Here is a 26,704-nt window from a genome sequence, read left to right on the forward strand (position 1 = left end):
GTCAGGAGGGGGTCCTTACGTTTGAAAATGTTGACAAGGGGGTCTCGGCATCCAAACATTTGAAGACCTCTGCTGTAGACTGAAACAAATAAAGACTTCCAGCTCCAAACCTCAACAGGTGCTGATATCCTTATCTTGAAAACGAGTGTGCGAATCACTGAATTCGCGGTAAATAAATGACTTTTAAATCAGTCAATCTCTTGAAATTGCTTCACACCGCTGAGTAACCGTCCGTTACACTCTTCTTAGGACAGTATACAAACTCGCAAAATGGCCGCGACTTTGCACTGTCAAAGCGTTGCGTTTCAAACCAACGTTGCGTTTCAGCGCTGTTTCCAGTTTAAGCCTTGCAAAATGGCAACGAGGTTGCGCGCTGCAAAACGCCACGTTTCAGCAATGCGTTCCAAGCCGCAGCTGACGTCACTGGTAGCGCACAAGTGCGCGAGCAAGTAAACTGCCGTTGAGACGCTCTCTTTCCTTGCGGTCTGAAATCCTCAAAAAAAATGATTTTACAGTACCTTGGATTTCACCAGAAAATAGATTCAACATCTGTGAACACCTCCAAGATAAAAGATCACGCCGTAAGTTCGATTCTCCTTAAAATTTAGAAATCAAGTAAAATTAAAAAGACGCTCAGCAACACAGTGGGTCCATAAATATTTAAATAACAATCGTCGCCAATGTAAAAAGCGGTGGAGGCAGTAAGGTTTAACATTTATATTTATTTTAAGTTTAGTCAAAGGACCCACTGGTGCACAAACCAAACCATCTAGATCAGATCAGCTCCAACTGCTTCTCTGATCTAGAACTCAGGTTCACAACACATTCTAAATTACATGTGTAACATTCCATATTGCATATACAATGTTCTATATGACATCAACTACCACACATGTGGCCAGACAACTTGGCCCTGTTAGAAGGGCCTTGCATAGAGTCTCACCTGATTTGCTAGCCATGGCCGCTGCGGACCACCCGTGCCCTCTTATAGGCGATTTAGAACAGGACGTCGAGTCCCTGCAGGGATGGTTGGTGGAGAGGCTGAATGATTTGGCCCCCCCGATGGCCCTGCGGGAGACTGCCAAGAGGGTTTCGGCACCGTGGTTTACTGAGGCGCTGCGGGCTGCCCGCAGTCAGTGCAAGGTTGCGGAGAGGGCGTGGCGCCTTAATTATGATCAGGGGGCGAGATTGGCCTATAAGACCATGGTTAAGTCATATCATCGCGATATTCTTTGGGGAAAAAGAGACTATCTGGCTAGGAGGATTGATGCCGCTTCCAACTCCTGTAAAGAGATTTTTTCGGTGGTCAGGGAGTTTATGACCCCTAGATCCAACATTTCCCAGGGTGTTCCATCGGAGCTGTGGGTATGTGACTTGGCCAAATTCTTTACAGATAAGATTAGAACTATCCAGGACTCGTTCACAGTGGAGTCTTTAGGGGAGGGTGTGTGTGCGGTGACAGGACCGGCACGGCTGTCCGTGCCGGCTGTGGTTCTCGAAAAGTTCCCTGCCATTTCCAGCGATGCCTCACTAGCGCTTTGACCAACCTTAAATCGGGCTCGCCTCTAGACCCCTGTCCGGCCAAATTCTTGGCTAAGATGGCTACCGTGGTTAATCCACTGGTGAATCCACTTGTGAATCTGTCTCTTAGTGCGGGGAAGGTCCCGTTGCCCTGGAAAAGAGCCATGGTGATCCCCCTTCTTAAGAAGGCCGGTTCGGACCCAGAGGTTCTGGCCAATTACAGGCCAATTTCCCTTCTTCCAGCGTTGGCCAAGATCACGGAGAAGCATGTGCATGGCGTCCTCTCCGGTTATCTAGAGTCCAACGATCTGCTTCACTCTTCGCAGTCCGGTTTCCGCCCTAATTTAAGCACGGAGACGGCACTGTTGGAGGTGTCGGAGATCATTAGGGAGACTCTGGATGCCGGAGGTAGGGCCATGCTGGTCATGCTTGACCTATCGGCGGCCTTTGACACCGTCCCCCATGAGGTGCTCCTCGCCAGACTACATGACATCGGTCTGAGGGGGACGGTGTTCAACTGGTTTTCATCATTTCTTGAGGGCCGCCGACAAACGGTCTGGGCCTCTCCGAGCTCCGCCGAAATGCCGCCATTGGGAGTCGGGGTTCCACAGGGTTCTGGGTTGAGCCCGACTCTATTTAACATCTTTATGACACCTTTGGCGGCACTGGTGGAGTCTTTTGGGGCCCGGATCGTGTCCTACGCGGACGACACGCAATTGCTTTTTGCGTGTGGGAAGGATCAGGCCTTCGACGGAGAGAACATTAGGGGGTGTTTGGAGCTGGTTTTTAGCTGGCTTCAGCGGAACAGTCTTAAGGCCAACCCTAGTAAATCGGAGGTGTTGTTTTTCGGCTGCCTCCAAGACCCTGATTGGCGTGCGTGGTGGCCCGTGGATAGCTGTCCTCCTGCACAGGCATCGTTGGTGGCCAAAAACCTGGGAGTGAAGCTGGACAATGGCCTGTCGTTGGTTCCACACATACGGGGTCTGACGGGGACTTGCTATGGGCTGCTCAAGATGCTCCGGAAGTTCCTACCTTTGCTCACAGAGGAGCATAGGAAGATCACCATACAGGCCTTAGTGGGGTCTAGATTGGACTATGCCAACGTCCTCTATCTAGGACTCCCAGACTATCTGGTTCAGCGGCTGCAGGTTGTGCAGAATTCCGCGGCCCGTGCGATCTTTGGCCTTCATAGGCGAGCGAGAGCTTCCGCATTGGTGCAGGCGCTTCACTGGCTGCCCATCCGAAAGCGGGTCATGTTCAAGGCTCTGACTTTGGCGCATAAAGCGCTATTGGGCGCAGGAGCAAAGTATCTACAACGCAGGTTGACCTTCTATCGTCCGACTAGATCACTGCGATCGGAGTCTTTGTTTCTGGCCATAGTGCCACGAGTGAGGAAGGCACGCACTGGGGGTCGCTCCTTTAGTTTGAGGGCCCCTCAGTTGTGGAACACCCTGCCTTTGGTGCTACGCTCCTCCTCGAATTTGCTCCTGTTCAGGAAAGGCCTGAAGACTTGGCTTTTTAATCTTTAGGAGTCCCTTTTTTTCTTTTCTTTTCTTTGTTTGTGTTGTTTTCTGCATCGGTGTTATGTTGTTTTATTCTGAGCTGCCTGATAAAGTGCCGGGACACTCCCCTGGAGTAGCCGTGCGCTATAAAAATAAACTTATAACATAACATAACATGTGTCATCAGTGATGAGACTCGAGCCAGCTCGTGACAATTAAAGTGCTACATAAACACAACAACTGAATCAATAGACACGCCACATTCAAGCGAAACCTGGGCAGCCACGGGGTGTGTCTCCCACGGTGATACAAGCGGCTCGCGAGCAGAGGGGCCCTGACTCAAGGAGCAGGTCCCAAGTGAGCCGCCTGACCTTGGGCGGGGCCTCCGTGTACACTGCGGCTTATACCGGATGTTATTTTTTGGTGGAGGTCATCTGCTTCCGCCCCGCATTGATATCGTTCACTTCTGCCCGCAGTGCCGTCACCAGACCGTTAGAGGCTCTTCCGTGGCTGCCATTGGTGGATTCTTTAAAGGCCCTCTCTCTGATTGGCTGTCTCCAATGCCGGCTTTTTTGAAAGTGCTTCTTGCTGGAGCTGCTGCTGCTAGCTACTTCGAGGAGAGCCTGACAGCAAGGATCCGGGGCAGCAGCAGCAGCGGGGTAGATCCAGAGCCGGGACCGCAGCGCCTGACACCCGGTGCCGCCCCGGCCGCACCACCTGGACCCCAGCGCAGTCAGCAGGTGAGAGTCTTGGCAGGCTATCCGCGAAGCAGGCAGTGAGGGGTGCTCGAGTCACCTGTGTGCGGGGGTCGGGCTCACTGGATGCGGACATCTGTGTCTCACTGGGTGGGGGACTTCTCGGATGAGTGGTAGTTTTCTCATTCTAGGTGCATGAGGGGGCTTGTGTCCCTCTGAGGGGGCAGCCTCTGCTCAGGTGAGTTGTTCCACCCCTCCTCTCCATGTCCCAGCTCCTTATTCACCTGCCAGCTTCTTCCCATGCTCGTTCTCACACTCGCCTGGCCGTACAGCTCAAGTTACCCCTGCTCGGAGGCCAGGAGCCGCCAACCATGTGTTATGTCTTTGCATTCTGGGACTTGTAGTCCTAGGTTTTCCATTGGGAGCTGGGTGGCCTCATCACACCTCACCTGGACCCGCTGAGATCGTGAACTCTGCCCCTCGCCCGTCCTGGTAGCTGACGAGGACTCCACGCTCTTGAGTGAGATGCAGCCTGTGTAGGAAGATCTCTGCATGTGTCCAGGGTGACATCTTTCTGGTTCGTTTCCATGCTCTTAAACCCTACACTTCTCTACCCTAGAACCCCAAACCCGCCGCACGCACCACCACAGGGCAATCAATATCGATGCCAGGAATCTCCGTGCACGCTTCCATATCACCTCTGAAGCAACACCTCCGGTGGCTCAAACCTGCCTCGTGCAGCGCCCTCCTGCGCCAGAAGGTCTCCACTGCACGATGGCCGCTCCAGGGCGGGGTTGAGGCCAGTTAATGCCTACTTTAGGGTATCCACATGGGGTCCACTTTAATACAAGCCTCTGAATGGGAGTCTTTTAGTGGGTGATTGCCTGGAATTCTGCCCTCTTAGAGCAATGCTGGACACCCCGGGGAGGTGGAGCACAGTTTCCATTGCTAGGCCTCCCTGGTTGCTGTGCCCCCCACCCCTCCTCCTCCTTCTGCTGCTGCTTTCCTCCCTGTCTTTTTCCACGTCTTGTGTTTTGCGAAGCATAGTAGATACTGTGACTTTCCCCAATCACAGGTCAGAGTGTGTGTGGGTAACATAAGGGGGCTGTGGTGGTGGGTGATGCAAGGACTCACTGCCCAGGTGAGTAGTTGCATCGCGTCATGTGCATGATTATAGAAGTGCCTGTTAGACAAGGTGTAAGTGGGGATGGGGCCAGAGGTGACCGCGTTCTCAGTGTCTGATGGGTCTTGCACCAGTGCCCGTCTGCTGTCTTGTTTTCGTCTGTCAGATTCCTTCTGACAGTGGTGAGTTTTTGGATACCGAGGCAGTAGCCTCATTACTCCACAATCGTTTTGAATTTTTTAGTCGCTGTTTAGATTGTCTTATTGATGTGTGACGCTTTGTCACAGTTGAGGTTGCATCACATGGTCATCTCAGTGATGGGCCGCGGGTAGCGGTCGATTGAGTATGCAGAATTGTCAGCATGTTTCCTCAGGGGGTCTTGTCTTTGTCCATCAAGTTCCTTCTGATAGTGTTGAGTTTTGGTTGCTTGCCGAGGCTATCATGCCATCTGGCAGCGGTGGGTTTTGTGTACCTGCCGGCGTTTGCCTTCAAGCAGTGCTGAGTTTTTGGATGCTGCGTTTCTGTTTCAGTTTCGCAAGGTTAGCGCTTCAATGGGACGCGGGTAGCGGTCAAATGGGTTCGTAGAGATGTCTGCGAGTTTCCTGATCAGTGGGTTTTCTTTTTGATCTAATCCTGTGTAGAATTTCCTGTTGAGTTTGAGGAGATGGTCGTCCAGCATCTCAATCCCTAAGTCTCTGTGGAGGTCTGCTGTTCGTGTGAACATAGGTGCACCTGCTGCAATCCGTAAGGCCTTGTTCTGTACTTTCTGTAGGTCCATCCGAAGCTGTGGGCGGCAGCCACTCCAAACTGGTGAAGCGTATGTCATAGTTGGTCGAATTATTGCAGTGACTACTCGCACCTTGCTCTGCATGGGCATCGACTTGGTCTTCAGGAGTGGGTATAATGCAGCCAGTTTGGATGCTGCTTTCTGGCAGGTCTTCTCTATGTGGTTTTTCCAGCTGAGTTTAGAGTCCAGAGTCACCCCCAGGTAGGAGCTGCTGTTTTCCCATTTGACCTCGTCCCCGTTGAGGAGGATCTGTGGGTGTTTCCTGTTCTGCTTCCTGGTAAATAATGTTGCAGTGGTTTTGCCCGTGTTCAAGGTGATCTGCCAGTCGCTGTACCATTCGGAGAGTCTGCAGAGCGATGTCTCCAGGTTCTTAGCCACTTCCTTGTCGCTGAAGGATTGAGAGATGACCGCGACATCATCTGCGTAAAGGGCAAGATCAGTCTTCTTTAGGTCCGTGGGGATGTCGTTTGTGAATATGTTGAAGAGGAATGGTCCTAGGATTGATCCCTGAGGCACTCCAGCAAGAATTGGGCGTGGCGATGAGCATTCTTCTCGCACTGCCACGTGAAAGGTCCGATTTGTCAGGTAGCTGGACAGTAGCATGACCAGGTAGCTGGGAAACTGGAGCTTGATAAGTTTATAAAGCAGTCCCTCGTGCCATACTCGGTCGAACGCTTTGGCTACATCCAGAAAGACTACTCCGGTAGACTTGTTGATGTTGAAACCATGGCTGATGATGTCCACAACTCTGAGGAGTTGGTGATTGGTTGAGTGATCTTTCCGGAACCCAAACTGTTCTTTGGCAAGGAGGTTGTTGCTTGTCGCAAAGTCCACAAGACGGGCGTGGATAACTTTTTCAAAGAGTTTTGATAGGCCAGATAGTAGACTTATGGGCCGGTAATTTGCAGGATCTCGCAGTGGTTTCCCAGCCTTGGGGAATACGACGACTCTTGCTTCTTTCCAGGTGTTTGGGAAATACTGGTGCTTCATGCATGCGTTAAATATCTCAGCAAGGTGATCCACTGCAGTATCTGGTAGCATCTTGATGGCTTGGTTGACTATTCTGTCCTCCCCTGGTGCCTTGCCGTTTTTTAGTGTTTTTGCCAGGTCCAGTAATTCGCCCATTGAGCATTCCTCAATGTGTGCAGTTTCTGTTTCTGGTGGGTGCTCCCGGTGATGCTTGGCGACCTCTTGCTCTACTTCTGGTGCCAGTTTGCTTGCCTGGTTGGGCCTGAATGATGCCTCCAGCGTGTCAGCGAAGACCTCAGCCTTATCCCTGCTGCTGCATGCCAGGTGAGTCGTCCCTTGTATCGGTGGGTTTGGTTCCTTCTTCCCAGTCAGGCGGCGGGTCATTCTCCAGAGAGAGTTGTCTGAGTCCTTAAGGTTGGCTGTAGCTGCTTCCCATTTTTCGCCTCTATGCTGGCTTATTTGCATCTTCAGCTGTCTTGTCAGTTCATTATACTTCTTCAGCAGGTCGGGGGTGCGGTTCCTTTGCCACTCTCTGCGGGCTCTGTTCTTGGCAGCTATTGACTGCTTGATGCCCTTCGGGAGATCGTAGATAGAGCATCGTTGTAGTTTCTGCTCTGGAATGCTGCGCTCAATAGCTGTGTGGATTGAAGCTGTGAAGTGGTGAATTGCCTGGTCAATGTCTTCAGTGCTTCGCAGGGGACCTGGGACCAGTGTCTCCTCCAGGCATCTCTTGTATAGGCACCAGTCCGCCTTCTTGAAGTTGTGTCTGATGCCCTGCTGCTGGTCTTCAAGTACGTCTCCAACTGTGATCAATACTGGGTTGTGGTCGGATGTCAGCGCTGTTAGGGTTTCAAGCTCCATAGACTGGGAGAGATTCTTCATGACCACAATGTCCAGAACATCTGGTTTATGCAGTGCAGAGCCTGGATAGTGCGTTGGTTGAGTCGGGCCGGCCACTACAAAGTCCTCCTTCTTTGAGTGGGCAAGTAGGGCGTGTCCTTTGCTGTTTCCCGTCCGAGAGTTCCAGCATTTGTGCTTGGCATTAAGGTCGCCTCCAATTAGTGTTGGGATGCTGGGGTCCAGTAAAGCATCCAGGTCCTTTGGGCTTAGCTTGCCTGGGGGTGAGTAGGCGGCGATCAGCCGCAGCGGGCCTGCAGATGTCTGAATCTGTATGCCAGTTGCTTCAATGCTCCCAACTGGTGGTAGAGAGATCTCGTGGTGCTTCACTTTTGTGCTGACGATCACCGCTGTTCCCCCACCCTTGGCTCCAGTGGTGCGATCTGTGCGGTATACCCTGTGGTTTGCTATGTTGAGCTTCTGGCTTCCTTGAAGGTGGGTCTCGGAGATAAGCGCTATATCCACGTCCATGGTTTCCATCAGGTGCAGGAGTTCTGCAGTTTTCTTCTGAATGCCATTAGCATTCCACATCACGAAGAGGGAGTTTCTTTTAGATTTTGCTGCCATTGCTGGTGTTTTCTTCGCCCTGGAAAAGTCCGGCGATAATATTCGCCACCATTGTCACCACCGGGTGGATGTTCATATCTGCAACCGTTTTTGCAATCTTCGCAATGAGTTCCTGCCAGTTGATGGCTGAGCCTATTTCACAGGATGGTCCCGGTGCGGTTGTTGGAGGTGGGCTGGTTGAGCCTGTTCCACCGGATGGTCCCGGTGCTGTTGTGGGAGGCGGGCTGACTTGTTTCGGTACTATGACGTCCGCGTATGTCCTTCCATCCACGTGTGCTTCTCTACTGTTGTCGGTTGTATTGGGGGTTGGGATCCTGTGGTCCAGTGCAGGTCTGCGGTTGTAGGTCTTCCTTTGGTGCTGGTCCGTTGCTGATGATTGTTGGGAAGACCTTTGTGGTTGTGAGGGTGGCTTGCGGTGTTCAACCTTCTTTGCATTCTGTAGATAGGGACAGCCGCGATAGCTCGCTGGGTGGGGTCCTGCGCAGTTGGCACACTTTGCTGGTTCGGTTTCCCGGTTCCTTGTGCATTGGGTGGAGGTGTGTTCACCTCCGCAGCGTACACACTTTGGCTTCTGTTGGCAGAAAGCAGAGGTGTGCCCCAGGCGCTGGCAGTTGTAGCACATGACTGGTCCTCGTTGGAGCAGGTATGTCGCTGAGTGTGCGGTGAAGAGTGTTATGGAAAGTGAGTTTAAAACGGCTTGGCGGGGATCCCAGTGCCCGAAGGCAAATTATACTTTAATAGCTGGGTCACCGTCAGTGGTTAAAAATAAGGCTGTTGGATGTTAGAGGCGGGTTACGACCTCCCACATCCTGGGGTATGTCAACATGTTTCAGCCAGTGCCTTATGACTATGCTGGCTTTCTTCAGGACAGATAAAATACGTGTGAGTGATTAAGACTAGTGGGTGTATATTTCAGACTGTGTATACACGCCCTAAAGTGTTTTTCTATGTGTGAGTGGAGGATTCCCATCTCAAAACACGCTAGTTTTAGAAATGTGCTACTTCAAGGTTGAGAAGTGCCACTAACCCGTGACAAAGCATACTTGAGTCCTTGAACTAAAAATGAAATTAATTTTTGATATCTTTACCTATTTCGAGCTAGTCTCTTTTTGATTAACTACATATAAACCGGGGGATATGGACTAGCTTTCTGGTCCTCTCTCTCCCTCTTGATACACAAATTGAGATATATCTAGCTCTATCCACCATGTAGCAGCCATTTGCTTGCAATAAAACTCTTAAATTAATCAGTGCATGTAACTTTACTAGGGCAGAATTGGCACTTTTTAGCATGCAGTGTACAACACATATGAATAATTAAAAAAACAAAGAGTACACAATGGAGCTGAAAAAGCATTGGCCAAGTGGAGAGTTAGCCCTGCAGTGCAGTCAGAAGCTGGAGTGGACTCGCCCATTGTTCCCCATTTTATGCTGTGGTGGGCAGAAGCAAAATATGAAAGACTTCAAGACCGACAGGTGAAGCCACTTGACCCAAGGTACCTGTATGACTCTGTTCAGCGTTGGTTGATTGCTTGTAATTTGTGTCTTTTGAACCCTGTCTGCTTTGGAGCACTTGAGACACCAGGATGATCTTGGCTTTCTTTGTCTCTGCAGGGATTGGCTCTGGGAAGGCCCCTCTCGATCAGTGTATTGAACTGGCGCAGAGACCTGGGGTGCGTCAGCATTGGATCAGCTGCCAGCACCTGATTATCGATGAAGTCTCCATGGTGGAGGGGGAGTTCTTTGACAAGTTGGAGGCTGTTGCCCGGTAAGTTTCCCCAAAGACCAGGTGGCTGCTCTGTATTCTGCTAGCGAGTCAAGAGGTCTGTGACCAGAACAGTGCTGATGGTTTGTTGAGAGAGACACACTGTTACTGCTACTTTCATCCTACCATTGTATTGGGACTTACTTTTTTCGCCACTTTCTTCTCGACTGTGCCTGCGGATGAGACGCTAATACTTGTAGGGTTCAACTTACCAGAGTTGTACTTCTTAAAGGTCCAGGTGAGATCACTCTACTCTGTACAGAAGTTTATGGTCCTCTAAGCGTATTAGGGCTACTGTGACCATCGACTATTTATTCATTTCCCTGCAATAAGATTGGGAATCTATGATTGGTCCATATCGGAGGCCTAGATAGCTGTGAACTTGCAAGATCTAACTAAGTGGCGGAAGGCCAACGCTGGTAGTGGTACTCATATATATTTGTCTTGGATTACGTAGATCGCGGTTTACCTATTTTGGATCCTAGTTCCACTCCTAACGGATGCGCTGCAGTGACGGATTGTGGACACATTTCAGTCTGCCAATATTACCAATTTTTGCCTTGAAATTGTCTATCAGACGAAACACGTGTCTGCTAATCGTGTGCTGGGAATTTAAAGTTTTGGACTCCAATAAAGTGTATATGAAAACTCCTTTTGATCGGATTGGATTAATTGAACTGATTGACGTTTCTTCATCGTCCTCGTTGTGCAAGAGATCAAAACTATTTTATGGGATTACTCTGACCAATACTGTTTTTGGCTAACCTAACGTAATTAGGTTGAATGGTTGACTGCAATAGCTTTGTTTTTTCATGTTTTGTTATATGCATGTTATTGGTTTAATGTGCAGGCAACACCTCTAGGTAGTAGGTGTTTTGAAGCTGACTTAGCACCCGGTTGCAAATATAGCAACGTTTATATTTATCACGCAGAGTACTGATACCTTGAGACAGTTACAACTTTGGATGTGTGGTTATTTCCCTTTTAGGGAACACCACTACCTGTTCTTTCTTTGAATCATTGTATTGGGACTATTACCATGATTTTATTAACCATACATTTCAAGCTCAATATTTACAGCCCACCCTACCAAGCAGTGTAAAGTTGGTGGTGAGTCCTGATTGGGTTTAAAGTGTCAATTATTCAGTCACTTTGTTTTGTAAGATTTTTATTTTTTTATTTTATTTTAAAGGTTTTATATAGCGCTGGCTAGACCCGGAGGTATCGGAGCTCTTTACATGAGTATCAGATCATAGTTACAGGTTACATCGTTACCAAGGTTTCACAGTTATTAGAGCATGGCAACATAGTTACTTGTAAGGTCGAGATAAACAATAAGCACAAATACGTAACGGGAAAAGCAGGAAAGGGGAGAGATTCAGGGGAGGGGGTAGGAGTAGGGGAAGTAGACAGATAATGAAGGCGGGAAGAGATGGGGAGGGAGAGAGACACCGCATGGAAAAGGGCAACGGGGACACAAACCGGTAAACGAGTCAAAGCAACGTCCAAAGTCCAGTAAGCTGTGATCCTCCATGGCTGGCACATAAAGAATCCAAGATGCGGACAGAAGTTGATGCATGCAGTTCTTTTTGTGTCATAGAGGGGTCTGGTGATCTCCTAAGGCAGAAGTGCATCTTTGAAATCTAACACCCCCCCTTTCTCCTGGCCTTACCCTGCCTTTTACTCTGCAACATCAAATATGCTCTGGAGTTGAATGTTTTAATCTGCTTATATGGGGGACTGACACTTCTCAATTCCAGTCTCATCCTAATATGGACCGAATCCTATTTTTGTAATTTTATTTTATTATCCGTGGCTCCTAAAGAGCGCGTCAAAGGTTTAAGAAAAAAAGTCTAAATATTTTCCTTCCAAAGAGAAATTGTGGGGTTGGAGCAGCTTGCTTCTGATTGATGAGCAAATGTTGATGATGTTCCTAATGTGGTTTCCATTGTTGCAGCGCTGTGCGCAGAAAGGATGAGCCGTTTGGTGGTATCCAGCTGATCATTTGCGGGGATTTCCTCCAGTTGCCCCCAGTCACCAAAACATCAGAACGAACCACGTTCTGCTTCCAGGTGAGACATCGTTGGTCTGCATGAAGAATGACAACTGACCAATCAAAGCATGATTGCACTTGCCTGGCTGCGGATCTTATGACTGGCCTATGGCTCGAACCTGCCAGACCAGTGCAGTGTGAGAGGCTTTCATGGGAGCATCACGTGAATGCTGCCAGAGGACGCTCATGAAGGTGATGATGTATGAGGGTTTGCTGTTTTCACACACCGGCAACTGGGCAAAATAAGAAAAAAGGAAATAAAAAAAAAAATGGAGGCAGATGGGAAGGGTCCAGAAAGTATACTACTTCCTGGGTATCCAAAGATGTTGAAATGGACACCTCACTCACTTTATCGTGACATGCTTCATCTTTGACCCATATCCACACCCTGGAAGATTGATCCCACTAGGGCGGACTCAACCAAAAAGATGGGAGTTCTTAGATAAATTCTTGCTGGCTAAGGAGGGATCGAGATGAAGACAGAGAATCTAAAAATACCTCTAGGTATACCGAAAGAATGTATTTATTCGTAGGGTACTTGGGGGGGAGGGGGGGTGTATAGGTTAAAAAATGTATACTTGGTTTTTTTGAACAAATGTAATTTTTTTTTTTTAAACCCTAGTATATTGAAGCTAACCTGTTTCAACCCACGCTGAGAGTGCTTCTGTGTCTGGTTTACTTAATATGCACTTCCTTCCTTTTTGACACTTTTTCTCTCATAGCTTTCCCCCATTGGCGGAAGATACAACACAGGTGAGAGCATTAAGCCTCACGTATGTGCATAGAAGGCATGTATATCAACGCAGGAACAGAATATAGAGAGCCTTGACGAAGGCCCAAGACACAGAAGGGCTCTCAGTGTGGGTCGAAACGTGGTTTTGGCAACTCCTGAAATGAGGAAATACTCCTTGTGTATAAACACCACCACAGAGGCATTTTACAACATACCTCTATGTTTACTGTCATTTGCTCAGACGTTTTTGCAAATGATAATAAATAAACCCGTTTCTCGTCTAGGTCTTTTCTCTGGCAACTTTATACCAGAAATGCAAAATATCTGGTTCAATAAAAGCAATTCAAGTTAAATCCGCAGAATGGAAACAAGATGCCCTTCCACTATTGAGCGAAGTGGACACGGCGCAGTGAAGTGTTATCCGCCCTGTTCGAAGTGGAGATTAAAACTGCACACCATTACTTTTATAGCATAGTCAGAGGTTTCCAGAGTGTGCCTATGCATCAGTCAATGGAGTACTATATTCTTCCCAACACAAAAAAAGACAGGGAGGAGTGTGGTGCGGTGGGCACAGAGGCAACACAGGGAAGGATGAAGGGGTGGACACAAAAGCAACACAGAGAGGGCCGGAGAGGTATGAAAGCAAAATGGAGAGCGTAGGAGGTGGGTTGGCAAAGGGAAGAAGTGCACAGCTCCGTTCAACAGGGAAGAGAGACCTGCACGAGCAAAACCACTCAAAAATAAATGCGCTCGCCTTAAGTCTTCAATAGAGAGAATGTGGGTTAACATGCAGAGCTGCCAACCCGGGAAATGGGTTCAAGCCTCTGCTTCTGCTCTCTCCGTGCCTACAAAAAAATAATGCAGAGACATGCCAATCAGAAAAAATCAAATAAAATCATGGCAAAAGCGCAAAAAATGCAGATTGGAAACCAAATAAGGAACAGAAACAAAATGGCACCTGCAGATACATAAGTTTATTAGCACTTTACGGCCATTGTTGCTGAACTTCAGTCGGGTGGCATACAGGAAGAAAAGCTGAAGTTTCAAAAACACAGACAGAAACAAAATAGAAAAAATAGTGTGCTAAACCCAAACCTACATGCACAAAAGGAAAGCCTGCAAGTAATGGTATCATGCTCCATGGGGGGTTGACACACAGAAAAGAGGGACATATAATCAACACTGACAACAGAGAAGTAGGCCTTTTTGAATGGCACACAAAGCAGCAAATTAAAATCGATGGGCGGGCTGTAAGCCAGCAGAGTGGATACAGCATGTCTCGAACAGAGATCGCCTGCAATACCTAGACGAGACCTAAAAATCACATTCCAGTCACATTTCATTAAGTGCACAAAAACAAGGAACCATACCTTTTTATGCATTGCGGTTGTTTTGCACAAACTGTGACCATTTTGGCACACAACCAGGCTAGGATTGGAAGTAGCATTAAAATTACTTCTAGTACCCTTGCTAGGCACACCACTATCTTCTGGAGGTAAAAGGGACCTGTCCTTCAAGCTGCAGTATTGTGTATTTTGAACACGTCATTCGCTGCAGTTTATAACCCACCAGCCGGATTAGGCTTTGATTTTATCATTTGAGTTTATTATATTTAGACAATATTTAGTTTGCTTAAGAAATCTCTCGTCCAGGACGCGTACGCCCTTGTGTCTTGGGAGTGATGTGGTGAGCTTCCGCTGATGGTTGATCCCTGCAGTTCATCCTCCAGCCTTGTGTGGGAGCCAATATTGCCCCTGTATACTAGTGAGAGATCGCTGTGGTGCCTCTGGTCCGTGGATGTACAAGATAGGATTTCTTTCCTAATAAAATCAGTCCGTTTTTTTCTCTTCTATGTGAAGTAGTGCACAACTCCGAAGTGAGGGGTCCTTCGTAAAGGTTAACTGGTTCTCTTTCAGTTACTTTTATCTGCATTTTGTTGTTGGACCAGTACTAATGAGGTGAAATCTGTATCCAAGCATATGTTTAAGAAAAAAAAATTATAAAATGGAGTAATACTATGACCCGTTATGCCACATAATTTAGACAACCCTGTGCCGCATAATTTGGGGCTCTGCTGCCGTATAATTACTGTGGCTCTGCCTTTGGGGTGTTTTTTTCTGTCCCGCTGAAGTGTGTGGAATACTCCCCCATGCCTGGAGTGTGCAGCGGCTCCTCTGTGCCTGCTATCTTGTCAGTGTTCATATTAATGAAATTGATGCATTTTAAACCTGGGCCATCTCTGACCTTTGACCCGACCCTGCCCACTCAAAGTGGGGGCGAGGTTGGAGTCTTCTGCTGCTCTAAGATATTCTGCCTAAGCTGGGTTAGTCTCATTTTGATCGGTTTGTCTCTGTTCATTTATCCCCAGGCCAAGAGCTGGCAGAAGTGCATCCATCTGAACATGGAGCTGACCGCGGTCCGCAGACAGACGGACAAGACCTTCATCTCTCTCCTGCAGGCAGTCCGGCTAGGGAGGTGAGTTGTTGGGTGGGTGGTTGAGAGGAGGGAGTTGGTGGTATGTTCACCCTTCTTATGTCAGACAGGTCATTGCACCCACACTGTCTCATTGCTGCTCCCCTCAGGCCTGGCTAGGGTTCGCACCTGCCTGGATGGGTTACCCTGGTTCCTGCTGTCTGTTGGGGCTTGTAGGTGTCCGCTCCGCTGGCCCTGTGTGCAGTGACTGGTCTGATTCTATAGAAAGGCTGCATCATCCATTCTGTCTCACTTAAGCTCCACCTCCTTTCACTTGCCTCCTGTGGTTGGCTGTATCATGTATGTACGGTCTGCTCCTGCCTCTCATTGGTTGATTATGTTGTTGCCATGGCACCCTTGGCCCCTCACTGACTGATCTGTCTTGTTTGTAAGATTTACACCAGTCCGTTCTGTAGTGTCTCTGGTGTTCTAGCTACTGCTCCCTCTGATGGGTTGATCCCATGATAGTACATGAAGTTTGGGCCTCCTCTCCCTCATTGTGTTGGATGTCTTTGTCGCAGTTGATGTAGATTTTCTTGATTCTGAGGTGGAAGTAGGTGCTGAGTTTGTTGCAGAGGTCTTGTGAGGAAGTGATGTCCGTAGACTGGCTGGTGGGTTGGGCAAACTCCTTGATGATTCTGAAGAGTTCTTTGCAGTTGTGAGCGTGTGGAGATCCTGTCTTCAATTGCTTTTTTTTTCTTCTCGTTTTTCTGATGAGTTGGTGGTGGGCTTTGGTGGCGGCTCTGAAGTCATTGAGGGCCTCTGTAGATTTGGAGTTCCTCCAGGTCTTTTCGAGGCGGTGGCATGTGCATCTGGATTCTCGCAGTTCGGTGGTGAACCATCTAGCTTTCTTGGCATGGGTGTTGTTTTTCTTGAGGGGGGGGGGCTATGGTGTTGGCGCTGTCTGAGAACAATCAGTGCAGGGTTCGGGCTAAGATTGTTGGGGTCGTTGTCTTCCGCAATAGTTGCGGTGGGGTTGCTGAGTGAGGAGGGGAGCTGGTTGTCGGTGATTTTGGTCCAGTTTTTTCGTGGGAGCAGGTGCTGGTGTCCGTGGATGGTGGGTGTTCTGAAGGAACACCAAAGTGTTCAAAGTTCAAAAGACCTTTATTCGAATTTCTTAAAATTCATAAAAGTACCGATCATAACAACAACAAACCATTTTGATATATGTACATGCATATAACATATGACATTAAATTCCGTACAGTGACAATACAATACATTTCATATCATCCTACTACATTTCCATTATGACACAAATAAAACTGGTTACTATGTTCAGGGATTTTCCATCGTTTTACGTGCTCGTATGGCCGATCTTAAAAAAAGAGCTGGTGCGAAAAGTTAATTCATCGCTATCCAGGGCAATCAACATACTATATGATTCTTTAAGTGTCAGTGGTCTGGATTTTTTAAAATACGGAGTTAAAAACCATTTAATAAATTTGAGATCAAATTTGCAAAAAAATAAAAAGTGCAAATCATCCTGTGTACTCACACCATCACAAGGACAAAAAGTGGAATCAGCATTATGACAATACCCCAATGGAAAAGACAACATAAATTTTACAGTGCCTGCCCTTAAACGAAACAATAATGATCGCTCCCAGCTAGTCATGGGCAGGGAGAGATAGGGCGGCAGAGTTTGACTACACAATCCATTTCCTATGTATTTCATAACACTTGATTTTTGTGATTCACTTCTTAGCCTTTCACTATTGTAAAGTGCATATAGTGCGTTTTTTACCTCGACTTTGTCCTTTGCTTCTATTGTCGTGGGATCAGTGAACAAAATGCCTCTCAACTTCATTAAGTGATTTAAAAACTTCAGACAACCATGGGATCCTCGTTCCGTGGTCACAACTTAAACAATCCTTTATAATATTTTGTGTAAGAGCAGCAGAATCATTCCTCCAGATTCTAATCCAGAAAAGTGCTGATCTTGCTCTAATAAAATCACTTATGTGGAAGATTTAACTCACTGTGACAGATAAAATTGGGTGAGGAGATCGGTACGCCCAACACTTTTCTGCAAAAGCGATTTTCCTCCCTTTGAATACAAAGGCTGTTTCCCGATCCCCATACCTCTGCTCCATACGTGGCAACAGGTGAGCACTGTAGTTTAAAAATCTTTAAAATAGCCTTAGTGGCACCTATTTTCTTTGGGCGGGGGAGACTCAGAACAGAATTGTTGGCTTTCGAGAACTTGCTCGTGGCGTGGGCCAAATGCCCACTCCACGAGCCGTTCGCAGCGAAAACCAACCCTAAATAAGGAAATTTAGGAACAGATTCTAATTTAGTGGTCTTTCCATGGGAGTTCGGTGGTGTGGCTGAAAGTGATGGAGTTTTCTGTTATGAAGAGGGAGTCGAAGGTGAGTCTAATGTTGAGGTTGTCTAGGAGGGATGCTGTGTTTGGGTCTAGTTGTTTGTGGGTGGAAGTTGAGGTCTCCCAGTAGGGTGTAGTTGGTGGATGCGATGGCATGCGGGGAGATGATGTTCGTGATGGAGTTGGCAAAAAGTCTGCGGGGTCCAGGGGGCCGGTGGATGAGGGTTCCTCCGAGGGTGGTGGTAGGGCTGGCTAGTATCTTGAAGTGAAGGTGTTTCATCAGGTCTGTGGGCTCGTCGGGGAGTGTGCTCAGGCGGAGGGTGGATTTATGGATGCTGGCGATTCCTCCTCCAGGGCGGGTGGGGCGGTCCTTCCTGGAGATCTTGTATCCTTGGGAGATTGTAATGGCGGTGTCCGGTCCCGGGGTGGTGTTGGTCCAGGTTTCAGTGAAGAAAGCTCCGTCCGAGGTGGTGCAGTCCCTGATTTGGGTGGCGTCTTTGTGGAGTGGTCTGACATTGAAGAGGCATTGCAGGGTCTTCGGTTTGGTTGTGTTATTGCAGGCGGGTTGTGCTGGGTCCGTGTTCCTGGTAGTACTGCAGGTGTGCCGGCAGTGGTGACCGCTGAAGGGTCCGTGGGTGTCGGCTGGTGATTCTAGCTTGTTGTTGTTGTTGCGGCCTGGGTTGAGTGCATGGAGTGCCGCGGGGTCGTAGCGTTGGCGGTGCAAAGGTACAGGGTTCCTGGCGACTGGCTCAGACGGGCTGCCATTAAATAGGGGTCAGGGAGGGCTGGACAGCTGGGGAGCGGGGAGGGGGAACTGGCTTGGGCTGGTCATGCTGGGGGGAGGGGCAGCAGGAAAAACAGGAGAAGTAAGTAAAAGAAGGGAAAAAATTAAAGAGGAACGAGGGTGAAAAAGTATAGAGAAAGATATAAAGAGTAAGGGGTGATAAGAATAAGTGCTGAAACAAAGCAGAAGAGAATTGCTGTAAAGAGTGAAGGGGTGAAAAGCTAAAAGGGTGAAAAACGGAGCATAGTGGAGAGGGTGAAACTGGACAGAACTGAGGGGGTGAAGGGGGCAGAAAACTGAGTGAAAGACGGAGTCAGAGGTCCACTGGACCACCAGGGATGAGGCACGGGTATAACCTGAGGGTGGAGGAGGGCCTCGAACACCTCACACTGTGGGAGTGCAGGGGCTCGTCAGGGCCTCACTTACTGGTGGAGCTGTGAGGGTAGGAAAGCTGATTCACTGACAATGAGTGTCTGTAGTGTCTGACCCTACTCCTCTCAATCCTACAGCTTTCTCTCTCCATGCTGTAGTGTCTGACTGACCCTGCTCCCTCCCAACCCTAGGTGCACAGAGGAAGTGACGGACCAGCTCACGCGCACCGTCACCCACCGGATAGAGCGGGACGGCATCTTAGCGACACGACTGTGCACGCACAAGGATGACGTGGAGGTGACCAACGAGAGCCGATTGGCGCAGCTGCCAGGTGAGTGTTGCACAATGGCCACCTTCTTCCTTCTCTTTATTTGTGATCATTTTATTCCACCGCTGACTCTGTGTCCAGTTGTCGAGACAGTTGCAGACTTGAACCTACTTACCTCTTCCCACAGAAAACAATGAATTATGGAAAACAAATTAATTACGTTATTGGACTATTTTGTTGTGAAATATCCCTGAAATATTTTAGGGTACTGTTGTGACATCTGCATGATTTTTCCATTGTTGCCCCACCGATCTCTTGTCTGCTGTAACCCCAAATATTTCATTATGTGGGGCTGTACAATGCGTCTGTCCTCTGGTGCCCAGGAGTCCGAGTGTAAGGCGAGCATTAACCGAAAGGGCCACGTGCTTGGGTCACATACTCCACTCCTGGGCCTGATATTCAAGTCTTGCTTTTATATAGCATGGGATACTTGTCTCTAGTGCTGTCAGGGGTCTTTAAAGCTCTTCCTGGAGGTGTGTGGTGTATCTGCACAGTGCAGCTGGTCTTTGGAGAACCTTTTTTTGTGGGCCTACTTTCTGGGTTGTCTGGTATGGAACATGCTTCTGTCCTGACTGCTTCTTCTGTGAGTAAACTCCTGATCCGAAGCCAGGTGAGGTCCCTCTCCCCTCGTTGTCATCCTCTTCGGATGCAAAAGGGGCGGACATTTTAGTTGCGACTCACCTGGCACATGGTCTCTTTCTAAAGGGACTAGGAGGAGTGAATGCTCCTCCTCAAGTCTTCGGTACAAAATGTTAACCTTCGTGCTTTGAAAAGTTTGTCTTCAGTTTTATAGGACTCGGAGCCTGGTTTTAAAAATGTTTTTTATAAAATATGATCCAAGACATCGTAATATTGCGCTTTCACTTTTTGGGAATGTAGGGACTCTTGATCAGAGATTATTTAGCTGCACACTTGCTGAATCCTATGGTGCTAAGGAGTGAATGGACACATAGAGAATGGAGTACTCGAGCTTTATCTGTAATGGGCAGACCCCCCAGGATATAGCGGCATGGATTGGCAAATTTAGCGGCACAAAAATGAAAATTTAGCGGCATTTTATTTTGGGTTTTTTGCAACACCAAACACAGATATCTTACTGTTTGAGTTATTTGACAACATGGAGCTATGTACATTTTGTTTATTTACAATTCAGCCCATTTGTTTTAGTTAAAAGGCATGTTGGAGGCAGAGACAGGTCTCGGAGCGAGTGGGACGGGTATGCTCAGACGTGAGTTCTGTGCTCTCCATGCCACTGGAATCCAGCTATCCAGGCTGATGAGGGCTGAAAGCCCGAAACCTGTCCTTCGATGCTTGTTTCCAGTCCAGGGAGGACTTGGCTTGGCAGTTCGGGCTGGACTGTACCCATGGGGCACAGGGTCAAGACTGATTTGCATATGGCTGGGTTCAAGCTGCTTTCATTTCTCTCTACCCCCAACACTCCAGAACTGCTTCTTGAACCACCATCCCCTTATGCCAACCTCCCCCCTTTCCCCTAACCTAGCAGATCTTTACACTTTCTATAACCACCAACTGGGGCTACCATCCTTTTTGTGCATGTTTCCAGCCCCAATACACTCACCACACCCAGTCTGCACACCTTCTCCACCTCTCTCTCTGCTCTACCCCCCCGACTTTCTGCCTTCCTATGTCCCACTTCCATCCCCTCCACCCTGTCCTCCCACTACAGACCTCACCTTTCTCTCCCTCAGCCAGAAGTCATAACTTCTATTTTATTCTATGTATGCACAGATAATTCTCTCTCCGCCTCAGCTGCATCGACAAGTTCTTCCAATCAACATCTCTTGACTAATCTCCCTCCATTCTTTATTCCTACATCCACCCCCGCTCCATGCTCTCCCTCAAGTTGAACCCCCCCTGAACCCATCGAACAGCCTAACTTTCTTTTTCCAGCTCTTCACTCGGTAGAAAATAAACAGCCATTTAGGGGAGAGCTTTACAAATGCTATCAATCATTCACAGCGCTTTGTAGAGTAAAGAAACTAGGTCTGTTGGCTTTCTAGCACTTTACAACAGCAGCAAAGCCATTTCTTTTTTCTAAAAATGAGGCCAAAGACTACAAGTAATGTAAAACGAGGCGCACATATAAATATATTCAGTATTCTGAGTGGTAACACACACTGGAGATGAAGTGGGAGCGATTTACGAAATAATGATGAAGAAGAGAGGCCAGGGAGACGAGCAGAGAAGACGAATAGCCAAATGCATGGGAGTCCAAGTCTTAAATTTAACAGTAAGATAAATAGAAAGCCATAGTCGGGAAGCAGCGCGGTGAAACATGTAAAATCCTGTACTCTTTCTAAGAATAAATGTAAAATGTTATTTAGCCTTAGACACTTAATGTTTTACTTTCCTGTCCACTCACTACATTCATTTTCCCTCCGTTTACACAAGAAGTAAACATGTACTTTGTCTGGCTTTAAGCAATGGAAAAGAACTCGAGGTGGCCCTCTAACAAACCCCAGCGCACCGAGCCTTACAGCCAGCATGGAAATAACACTGCCGAGTCACTCAGGGCTTGCAATTAGGGCAGAAGCCTGGACGTTTTACCCGCGGCATTTTACTGCCTATCAGTAAACACGCAGCCCTGGGGGCCGGTCGGCCACATCTCCACTGCCCCCTCCCAACCGGGCAGCGCTTCTTATTAACGAAGCTGGTTTTACACTCTAATAACTTGCCTACCTAGCTTATCTCACTATGTGTGCGGCGGGCCCCCACCAGCGTGAAGGACGGACGTACCTCCTGTCTGTGTTCTGTTCGCCGGCCGGCTTTCCTCCTGCTCCGAGTCCGCTTCCCTGGTCTCTGAGGAAGAGTCTTCGTGTGTCGCTGCCGCTTCGTGCTCTCTCCCCCTCTTGCTGGTGTGGTGCTGGTCTTCTCCCTCTCTTGGCCGCCGTCCTCGACCTCCTGGCTCCTTCTCTTCTCGCCGCGAATCAATCCTGGGGGTAATGGGAAAATGGGTGCCTCGCTCCTTCTCTTTTAAGGCGGAAACTGGCGGAAAGGACGGCGAACGGCAGAAACGGCAAATTTCGTGGGCTTTTTTGCCAAATATCGCAGCATTTCAAGGGATCGGCCGATTTCGCGATTTTTTTGCAAATCGCGATAAGCTGGAGGGTCTGAATGGGGCTCGGATAGGGCGGGGGGCATTCGGAATGGTTAAGGGGTGATGGTCGGTATGGGGTTCATTTTAATGTATAATTTTCAACTGTTTTTATGTACACCATGTTTTGAAGACCAGTGTCTAAACATTAATGACCTTGAACAAGCTGGTGTAGTATAGTTCCTATTATCCCAATAGGCTCTGCGCTTTGGAATAATATCTTCAATAGTATAGACCTAGGGCAGAGGTTAACTAGGTCTTCTACCGACGATATTAGACTTAAAGTTTTGTGTTTGCCAGCTAGCTCAGAGTTCACTAGAAACTTTCTCGAATAGGCAAGGAGGATTTTAACCTCCCTGGATAGACAAGAAGGGATTTAGTTTCTGACAACCATAGAACATGACAACTTTGCTCTCCCCTAATCAAGAGTGTATCTCTAGAGTCGTGTGAAAACAAAAGACAACTTATTTTACTCAGTCAGTTCAGTGCATTCTTAGTTTCACCAGATTGTAGAGAAAAGGAAGAGACAGGCGTGTTCAATAAAGAATGGTGTTTATTGATCAGTCTCTTTTCTCATACAAGAGAAATGAATCGCTATTATTGCAATACTTATAGTTAAGTAAAGTGCATACAGTAAAGACAGAATTATAAAATAATACTGTAAAAGCATTGATATGGTTTCTGAGCCATATGATACTTTAAAACGGATAAAATAGATACATACATATATACATTTGACTAATCGTACTCAACTGGTGCTTCTAACCACGCCTATCCCAGTGTACCTGACCTAAGCCTAATACGTGGGCGGGAGTAGATAAGTAGCAGTTTAAGTTTAGTTTGTTTTGCCAAGGGACTGACTCTAATTCTCTGCAAGGGGTTATTCAGTTCTGTACCTGAGATCTAGAATGGTGGAGGGCTGGTATCTCTTATCCCTGGTCTTGATATTCCAGCTGCCTGCGAGGGCTGCTTGGAAGTGCCGGAGCTGGATTTCACAGCAGGAGAAAGGCAGCGTCTCGTTCTCAGCGCGTCAGGAAGGAGGGGCAGCGCCTGTGGGCTTCGCTCTCTGCTGGGCTCCTCGGCACGTCTCGCTGCTCCAATCTCGTCACCACCGCATGTGTTTGCTTAAGGCAATGTCGGTAATATTTATACCTGAAAGGTGCCGAGATTGACGTAAGGATGGACATATATACGTCAATAAGGATGTCATATGAACTGGTTCATTCGCACATTCTTTACTGAAGTTCTCGGTGAAATCAAAACAATGGCTATGGGAATTTCCCAGGTCGCTGTAGGTTTGATTTGTTTTGAGAACTCCGTATGCCTTATCAGGGGCTGGAGGAATATCGCTTGTCTAATTAGATGGCATGCGTTATGACCTAATCAGATAACGCGCTTCTGTGCCGTGGTGTGGCTTAATCAGATAACGGTTTTTGCACCGTTGGATGGCTGCTAGTTAATTATTAACCAAACCAGGGTCAGGAATAGGGGAATCGATACAGTACCTATAGGAATACATCACACCCACTCCACGTAGACTATGTCCATATTTACAAATCTAGGCATAGTGAAATCAGTAGCGTTTGTGTATACCGTACCACCCCAAAATACATTCCTATGTATTCTGAAAATTGGAATTATGAAATATACGAAACACAATCACATGTACTATCACGTGTACTATATGCACAAGCAGTCTAATAATGCTAAACATATAACGCATATTTTTAAATTCAGCATGAATAAATGCGAAAACCACACGTGAAATGGCTCCTAATCCAGAAAAAAAATGCGAGACCATTTCATCACAATCATAAAGTTTTGTATGAGAGCGCTAGAGGATAGCTAATGTCTCGTGACTACCTAAAATAGAAATTCCGTTCTCTAAGAATAATGTCTACTTTAAGCAGAAGATAAGTGTCCCAAAAAATCGTAAATATTTTGGAATTGGGGAAAAAGGTTCTTGCAGTCTGAACAAACTGATGAGAAAATTTTTCATATCGCTTTTTTTAAAAAGTTGAAGGCCAAATTCAGGATGTAGGGAACTACGAGTGCTAGTCTGCTCAAAGTTATTCCTGCTGCTCTGGTGAAAACATCATATCATTTAGACTGTTGAAAAAACTGTCAACAGCTTCTTGCGTAAGTTCCACTAACTCGGAAAAAGTTGTTACCATGCATTCATGAGCCTGAGCATGATTGCCTCCATTGATGTTTTGATCAGCATAGCTGACTGAAGGTCGTACCTGACCGATGCTGCTTTCATCTTGTACTTCACTACCCCTCAATCGTAGTGGTGAAGTCTCCACGAATGCCGTCATCAGGATTGGTAGCCGCTGGGGACAGCACAATGCATGAGCCGTTACCGGACCCAACAAGGTATCTGCGTCCATTGGCACATCCGATTGTAGTGCCAGACAGGTGTCCAACACGCATTCTTCGCCGCATAGCAAGCACCTTAATACAGGCATAACACAACTTTGCCACATTGGTCTAAATGAAAGAAACCAAGTCATGTTCAGGTCCCGAAGCAGTGCTAGTACAAGGACTTTAGTTATGCGGTCCCGGTAGTCAATGGCTAGGATCATTTCTTCCCTTGTCGCAGGTGTTTTGTCTGTGACATGGTTTGCCATAGCGAAATAACAGGATCAAAAATAGGAAGCCTGCCACTAGTCCCAAAAGGAGAGGAAGTCCGACAAAAATTGAATGGACAAAGTCTGGAAAAATACCCAGGATGGCTTTGAATGGTGTTAAAGCTCCTGAAAACACTGTCTTAAATACACATAAGACACCACTGGTATCAGAAATATTTAAGATTTCGTTCAGTATTTCTGCGAAATGTATGGGGGAATTAGTTGATAACAATGAATGAATCTCTGCCGTTGTCCTTGCAACTTGGAGATCATACGTTTCTTTTGATGACGTTAGCCTGGTCGGCGTCTGTAGGAGCACAGTCTTCATTCTGCTTAAAGTATCAATTCGAATAGAAGCAATTTTCAAATCGGGCCATAACCTTGCCTCCCTGTCTGGAGAATCGTTAGGGAACAATACTCGTTCACAGCACATGACCTTCCTAGTCACGGTTATGAGATAAGGTTTTCCGGGCAGCAAACTACAACATCTGCGATCTACTATTAGAATGTAACTCCCGATCGAGAGTCTCCTAAAGAATGGTTCTATTCATGTTGCAGGTGTGCCTAGCTGGTAACATGAAAGGTTATTTGAAGTCCCTTCACAGGCTCCATGCAAGCTAATACCCTGACACAGAAGTGTACCGCTTAGTGATCTTGCACAATTATTGCCACTGAGAAACACTTTCTGGTCTTTATTACTGACACATTCGTGTGTATAGGGCAAGTTCCATATTGACTTAATGTACCCTTTACCCAACCTTTCATACTGGCCTGCCTGTATATATTTTTGGCAGAATTGAAACTGGAAAGTAGTTATCGGAATATTTATTATTCCATGTATTATCCATTCAATGACAGGTCGTTCTGACATTGTCAATGGTAATCTCTCAAGTTTTTCAATGCTCAGAATTGTATAGTCAGCACCCTTCTGTGCCAAACTGATTTGTTTATCAGTAAGGTTAAAGATGTTAAATAATGACGTTGTGTTGATTAAACGCCAAGGCACATAGCCAGAACGCAGATTTTGTAACGTCCAGCCAAGCTGTACAATAGAACGCAATTGGGACTGACCGTGTTGTAACATCAGTAAGTCTTGCGATATTATATCGATTGCCGAAGACAATGCTGTCCAGAGAATATATTCTGGAGGACAGAGTCATTAACCCATTGTCCACCACAGAAAGTGATTTTTCCAAATTAATACGGTCAATCTCCCGTATTTTTTCTGCTGTCTCAATTTGAGTTACTTTCCAGGCTTCGTTATAAGCTGCATATATAGAGGCCGCTATGAAACGTTTTTGACGCTGTTTGCGTGGTCCCATAATGAAATCACGCAAGTCAGCACCTTCTGTAAGTAAAGTTAGGTGTTGCTTAATTTCAGCCAGTGTGGACGTTTGTAGCCATTGAAGGCAGAGCTTGCCCACGCTGTAGGTGGTTACTATACCTGGATGTTGTCTTTGGGAATATCTAGGGTCTGGCCTAGTCAATGTGAACCCCTGTACTTTGTTCAGGAATCTGTCTTGACAGTTATTTGTATCTGTGGGCCAGATCAACCATTTTTTCCATTCAGGATGTGTTCTGTTTTGGTTTAATATATGGTTTACGTCTATCTCAACATCTATAGAGCTATTACTGTTCACTGTTGGCTTTGGAATAGACGGTTTGTTCAAATCTTTGATTTTGGCTAAGCCAAGACAGGTAGTTTGTTGAATAGTGTCGTTCAAAAATATAATTTGTTCTGGGATCATGCAGGCTCTAAACAATGATTCTATACCTTGTACTTGCCAATCTCTTGTACCCCAAACAGTTTTTGCTTCAATATTATTGTTCCAGAAATCAAACCCAAATGTATTCATTTGCTCAAAAAATGAATCGGAATATATCAATTTTGTGTTTGTAAGCATGGTCTTCATACCTGTCTTATTTGACAATTTGAAATAAAATGTTTCTGCATTACTTGTGTTAAACCCTGAAAAGTATGAATATTTATCATAAAATGTTTTCGAGCTATCTTTTGGAGGAGTAGCACAATGTTCCCATTGGTTATAATTTAAAACATTTCTAG

The 26,704-nt window shown here is 47.0% G+C and overlaps 1 protein-coding gene across 1 annotated transcript in view; it reads left to right on the forward strand.

The window, feature by feature from the left end:
• Window positions 1-957: 957 nt before the first annotated feature.
• LOC144804086 (ATP-dependent DNA helicase PIF1-like) overlaps window positions 958-26,704 on the forward strand; it is a 41,729-nt gene continuing 15,982 nt past the window's right edge. The window contains exons 1-6 of the mRNA XM_078671896.1: window positions 958-1,365; window positions 3,631-3,763; window positions 9,676-9,829; window positions 11,784-11,898; window positions 14,981-15,087; window positions 18,758-18,897. Of these exons, the coding sequence (XP_078528022.1) occupies window positions 958-1,365; window positions 3,631-3,763; window positions 9,676-9,829; window positions 11,784-11,898; window positions 14,981-15,087; window positions 18,758-18,897 (1,057 nt within the window). The remainder of the gene's footprint in view (window positions 1,366-3,630; window positions 3,764-9,675; window positions 9,830-11,783; window positions 11,899-14,980; window positions 15,088-18,757; window positions 18,898-26,704) is intronic.

Source organism: Lissotriton helveticus, chromosome 1_2, assembly GCF_964261635.1.
Source record: "Lissotriton helveticus chromosome 1_2, aLisHel1.1, whole genome shotgun sequence".
NCBI lineage: Eukaryota > Metazoa > Chordata > Amphibia > Caudata > Salamandridae > Lissotriton > Lissotriton helveticus.